Source organism: Octopus bimaculoides, chromosome 6, assembly GCF_001194135.2.
Source record: "Octopus bimaculoides isolate UCB-OBI-ISO-001 chromosome 6, ASM119413v2, whole genome shotgun sequence".
Lineage (NCBI taxonomy): Eukaryota > Metazoa > Mollusca > Cephalopoda > Octopoda > Octopodidae > Octopus > Octopus bimaculoides.
The window spans coordinates 1213489-1220072 of NC_068986.1; the positions used below are offsets into that span (position 1 = coordinate 1213489).

General features: G+C 34.2%; 2 protein-coding genes across 5 annotated transcripts in view; one reads left to right on the forward strand and one right to left on the reverse strand.

The window, feature by feature from the left end:
- Positions 1-6584, reverse strand: part of LOC106881512 (uveal autoantigen with coiled-coil domains and ankyrin repeats protein) — a 128689-nt gene that overhangs the window by 116247 nt on the left and 5858 nt on the right. The gene's annotated exons all lie outside the window — the stretch shown is intronic.
- LOC106881072 (espin) overlaps positions 3818-6584 on the forward strand; it is a 177035-nt gene continuing 174268 nt past the window's right edge. Inside the window, exon 1 of one of the 3 annotated variants that reach the window (XM_014931286.2) lies at positions 3818-5538. In XM_014931286.2, the coding sequence (XP_014786772.1) occupies positions 5027-5538 (512 nt within the window). In that variant the 5' untranslated portion in view covers positions 3818-5026. The remainder of the gene's footprint in view (positions 5539-6584) is intronic. The other 2 variants (XM_014931284.2, XM_014931285.2) reach the window with 2 other exon arrangements.

The following is a 6584-nucleotide window of genomic DNA, read 5'->3' on the forward strand; positions in this document are numbered from 1 at the left end:
ATATATATATATATATATATATATATATACATATATATACATACATACATACATATATACATACACACGCACACACACACAGACAAAAAAAATATAATACATAATTAATTTCCATCATGCAAGCATGAACATATAGATGTTAAAATGATGATGATGATGATGATGATGATGTGCGTGTGTGTGTGTATACTGGTTATGTATGTGTATATATATATGTATATATTATATATATTATATATAAATATATACATATCTGTGTGTAAGAGAAAATTGCAAGAAATATATGAGTATTTATCTTTATTTCTATCTATCTATCTATCTGTCTGTCTGTCTATCTCTCTCTCTCTCTCTCTCTATACATATATATGTGTATGTGTGTATATATATATATATATATATACATATATGTATATATACATATATGTGTATACTTGAGTTTGTCTCTTTGTGTATGTGTGTGTGTGTGTGTGTATGTGTGTGTGTGTGTGTGTTTTGTATAAAGAAAATGTGTAAGAACAACTTTACATTAAATTTACTATTTAAAGGTTTTTCAATAAATATTTTGTATTCAGCATTTCGGAGTTGTTAACAACACTGTATATTAATAAAGATAAAAGAAAAATGTGACACACACACACACACACACAAAGGAGATTCAAAATTCCTGGTCAGTCCAATTCTGGTTGGTTGGGCCTTTAGTGGGGGATCTCACGTTTTCATTACCTTCCAATGTTCGTTTCGCACTGTTGCACAAATACAGTTGACTATTGATCCATTTTCCTAAAATACACTTTGAATGGCACAAAGCCATCATGGACCATGAATTTGGGGACCACTGCTTCTAGACTTCAATCCTGAAACTAATAAATTGTTGTTGTGGTTGTTGTTTAACCCTAAGTCAGTTTGATCAAGCTGAATTCTAAAAGAAGGCATTCTGATCAAAATCAACTTATTATAGTTATTATTATAGATGTCACACAGTATACGATATCGAGAGGTTGTTGATTAAAGATACTGTGTCTACCGAGGGTTTGCACTGTTTGTCAAGTCATAACAAGGACCTCAGACAGACAGTATTTATTATTATCATTATTATTAAACGTTAGCATGCTGGATGAAATGCTTAGCGCTATTTTGCCCATCACTCTGAGTTCAAATTCCACTGAAGTTGACTTTGCCTTTCATCTTTACAGGGTTGATAAATTAAGTACCAGTCGAACACTGGGGTTGATGTAATAAACTGGTCCCCTCCCCACAAATTTCAGGCCTTGTGCCTTTACTAGAAAGAACTAGCTGCATTTTGTCCATCTTTACATTCTGAGTTCAAATTCCACTGAGGTCACTTTTGCCTTTTATCCTTTCAGGGTCAATAAAATAAGTACCAGTTGATTGTTGGGGTCCATGTAATTGATTAAACCCCTCCCACACTGACATGTTGTGCTTCAGGAAGTTTGAAATCACAGGAGAAATTTTGAAGATATCCAGCAATTTCAAGATCCATGAATGCAGTATACTGGCAAAGGCCATTTTATAATCAATCCATGTAGAACTGAGATGAGCTGGCATAATTGTTAGCATGCCCGGCAAAATGCTTAGTGGCATTTTCTCTGTCTTTACATTCTGAGTTCAAATTCTGCCAAAGTCAACTTTGTCTTTCATCCTTTTGGAGTTAATAAAATAAGTACCAGTTGAAGACTTGAGGTTGATGTACTTGACTTATTCTTTCCCTCCAAATTGCTAGCTTTGTACCAACATTTGAAATCATCACCATTATTATTATTATTTCAAGTGTGTTAGATTTAGAATAGTTAGAGTGTCACAAAAAATGCCTTTGAAGTATTTTAGGTACAACTCTTTATGTTCTGAGTTCAAATCTTGTCATGGTCAACTTTGCCTTTCTTCTCTCTAGGGTTGATAAAGTAAGGTACACGTCTAGAACTGAGACTGAAGTAACTGACTAAACCCCTTCCCTCGACCGTTTGGTACCTCAATTAAAAATAATTATTTCAGATCTGTCCATTCCTCTCTTTTTTTTTAAGATGATGTGATTTGAGGGCAGTTGGGTGATATTTCTTGCAGGTACATAGATGATATCATGTTTCAGTATGTTATGGAGGCCTAACAGATGATTAGCATTTAGCCCTAGGTCAGCTTTGACTAAGCAGATATATGATGACATCTTCCAGCCATGATCATACCCAACTTTCTTTTATTTCCTTTAAACTCTACCATATAGACTTCATAAGCCAATGGCTTCTCCCATTTTTAAGATGGCAGAATGTGATTTTTGAGAGATTTGTTTCGTTATTTCTAGCAAGTTGAATAACCACTTTGATGCTTTGGTGTTGACTGAAACAAACAATAGTTGCTTTTGTGGTTGTTAGATAGTCCCAGGCCAATGCTGTTTGTGCAGACATTTGATGCAAATATCCTGCCTTGACCATCTTGTATTTTAAGCAACATTTTTATATACTTCAATGAGTCTTTATTTAAGATGGAAGAAGTAATTAGAAAGAGATCTGGCTGCTATTTCTAGTAAGTCGAGTAACTTCTCAGAACAAGTACGTCAGACTTGTTTAGCTTTCGGGGCTGGTTTAAAGCATAAACTAGATCTTGCAGACTGGATTCCAACAATGATTTCTAAAACCCTATGTTGGTCAAATTAAATGGATAACAACTTCATTAAAAATATAAAAAGGTAAGAATATGAAGAGTTAGCGAAGTTTGCATGCAGAAATGTGTGGCTAAAAAGTCGTCCACATAGCATATTATCATCTTCAGCCTCATTTAAAGTCTGCTTTCTCCACTGGCATGGGTTGGTTGGTTTGGCAGTAGTTAGAAAACCAGAAGACTATGCCAAGGTCTATTGTTTATTTTGGCCTGGTTTCTGCACACTTTTTAGGTTTGGCTAAGCTGCTCCTACCCGTACTTGGCTATGATAATATTAAACGACGTAGAGACTCCCTCACACAAAATGTAGTCGTTAATTATGTTGAAGGGAGGTAACCCAATTCACTTGTAATGTATCTGCTTTCCCTTCTCTTTTCCCTGATGTCATCTGTGTGCAGACGAATTATTGCAGCCAACTTCAACAACTTGTGTTGCAAATTAGAGTTCTGTGCACGCATTCATATAGGTGCAAATATATGCACATACGGAGGTGAATGTCTACATGTATATATGAGAGGGTGAACATGTTGCACTTTAATATAGGGTTTCGGTAACAGCTGCAATCGAAAACAGTACAGGAGAGAAAGAGGTCGAAGAATGACATTAAAAGGGCAAATGATAAATAAATAAAGAATGGAAGACGTGAAGGAAGAATAGAAAAGAATGTTCAACAGCTGAAAACGTGCACACCAATAGGAGTTGTTTTTCTTTTTATATATATAAATAATTCTTTCAACTATCTTGTTCAGAACAAAATATATATGTTTTGGTTTGAATGGAAAATATTATTCATGTAAATTAAAAAAAAATAAATTAAATAATTCTTCTTAACCGAATTAAAAAGAAGAAAAGAAATTGAAAGGCTTTGTAGCTTATAATTTACGTAAAATGATAGAGTGGAAATAATAATAATAATGTTGTATAATTAAGAAGATAAAAAAAAATTGTATGTTCTATGTATTCACCTTCCAGAAACACAGGATTGAGAAACAAACGAAATTGAAATTTAACAAATAGAAATACAAAATAAAAAAAGGGGGGAAATATTAAAAAAAAAATATCAATTCTGTATTTCTTAGCTTTTCATTTCACATTGATTACGTTTTAATTAGAATTAATGGAAGTAACTGTTTTTCCTTGAGGCAACATTTATTCATGTTAGCGAAGAATACATGGTGATAGAAAACACACTAGTTAATTATATATTTACTCTCGAATTATACTCATTCATTCAGCGATTCGTTCATTCACTTATTCCTTTTTTCACTCTCTCTCATTCACCCATTCATTCATCCAACAGCGCCTAGCTGTTTGATAATGTAAGGATTCATTTATTCCTTAGCAGCAACGATTCTTGCTTTATTATGATGAAATATCCAGAGTATTTTATCAGAATATACAAATACACGGATTCGCTCATATTCTCTTTCTCTCCTTTTACTCCTTCTTTCTCTCCCACTTTCGCCAAAATTCTTATATTCTAATAATGTTTAACAATATCCCAGGGATGCTGGGCTACAATAATATTAATCACCAGAAATATTAACATTGTTTCTGTAATTGCTTTCCCCTTGTTATTGTTGTTATTAGTACTACCGTCAATATTTATATTTTGATCTGGATCGATTATTTATTTCCTTACCAATATTATATCGTTTTCCCCCTTTTCGATTTGCTCACCTAGTAAAATCGACCATTTTCTACCCCTCTCCCTCTCTCCCTTCCACGTTTTATATCAGATAATTGACGCCGTCTGAAGAAACTGCAGGAAGGAACACATCTACTTTTTTTGGAGATATTTTGGTGAAATACTAGGTTTTACAAAGAAGTGGTTACTTGATAGTAGCATCCTAAAGCACCAGCTTTTATCGCTTCTCCCTCCAGTAACACAAAGCTGTTGTTGCATATTTCGAAGAATCGGCAGGAAACGATGCTGACTTGCTGTTGTTTCTTGTAAGTGACACACTGAGGAATACACACCGAGAAAGAAACAAAAACAAGTCATTCATTCATCTATTTACACACATTCTCTCCGTTTCAAATAATTGCGGCTATTGAATAAAACGAAAGAGAGAAATAAAAGAAGAAATTCACAGGGAAGAGAAGGAAATAATAAATTTCAATATGATTCTTTCTAGAATCTCCTGAAATCGAAGCTAAATGTTTCAGAATGGAAATATATAGGTTTGATCAAAAATATATTAACACTCCGTGATGGTTTCACAAGAACTTGGACTTTAAGTGTGTGGGTGGAATTTTAATTCGGAGACCTAGGTTTCATCCTCGGTCGTGCCTGACAACAACAACTTGATTACACCCAGCCTCTCGGATTTTGATTTCGTCTTTGAGGTCGGAAATGCCTTCAGTTTCTGCTAGTTCTAAGGTGGTCCAAAAAGCTCTGTCTGCGGCCAAATGCGGCGACCTGAAGGTTTTGGAATCATTTGGAAAAGCACAGTCCTTGCACGACAGTGTTGTGGATGACTATGGTGCCAGTTGTGTTCACTATGGTGCCAGGAGTAATAACGTCGCAGTCCTTGAATTATTGGTTTGCCATCTAGGACTGAGCGCTAGCAAACGGACATGTGTAGGAGCAACACCATTGCATGATGCCGCGGCTAGTGGTTCCTTACATACGTTAAGATGGCTATTAGAAGAGGCTGGGGTGCAAGTAGACGAAGAGGACGACTTTGGCTTAACTGCTGTCCATCTGGCTGCCAAATATGGCCATAGTTTTGTTCTGAATTGGTTATTAGAGGAGACTTGCTGTGATATTATGAAACGGAGTACCAGTGGGGCACTGCCTTTACACTTTGCCGTTGTCGGTGGTTGTCTACAGGCAGTGAAACTTCTCATTAAAGAAGCACCAAGGTAAGTATAGTGATTAATTCTTTAGTTACCACCCACCTTTATTGTTGTTAGCAGACTTTCAATCACAACTTCATTGTGTGAGCCATTTGAAATATTTTAAATGTAGTTATTGTAGTAATTGTATAATATTTTGTGTATAAAAAGTAACACTTTTGAAGCTAATTATAATTTAAGTTTATATTAGATTTGTCATTCGTTCAGTTACCTAAGATGAATTACATTAAATTTCTATTTATTTATCTCCAACTAATTCTTGCTTTTTAAATGGAATTGTAATATGATACAAGTCGAATTTATAGTAATCTATACATGTTCACTCATCGAACCTCTCCCGAAATATTATCATATGACTAAAGAACTGTTTTGATGTTATTAGTACCACTTCTTTACTTAAATTATGTTTCCTCTTTAGAATGATATATGTATTTCATTTTTTTTTTTTAGTTTACAAAACTTTCTTTTGTTCTTTTGAAATTATAATTGGAACTTATAGATATTTCCCTTTTATTGGAACACACACACACACACACATACATATATATAGATACACACATACGTACACATATGCGCACGGACTTGAGTTTACAACCAAGGAGAAGAAATGTACTCAATTCAAAGGTAGAGTGTAAATATTTATTGCGGAGCTGAGATTACTGTGACCATATTCATGCTCGGAGTTTACTATTAATCAACAGCAATAAACCAAAACTGAGCTGTGATAGAATAATCTCACCTCTTTATGTGTGTGTATGTATACACGAGTGCGCACGCACACACTCGATCATTGCTATTAAATCATTTTCGGAAATTGAGGAATTCTTTATTGTGTATGGGTTTTATTTTTAAGTTCGATCGCTAGAATCAAATGCTTTGATCTCGAGTTGGTCAATTATAGTTCTGAGTAGGAGAACTTCTGCTCTTTAATATATTCAAAGAAACCGCTGAAGAGAGTATACTTGTGTGTGTATATATATATATATATATGTGTGTGTGTGTGTGTGTATATATATATATATATATATATATATATATATATATATATATAT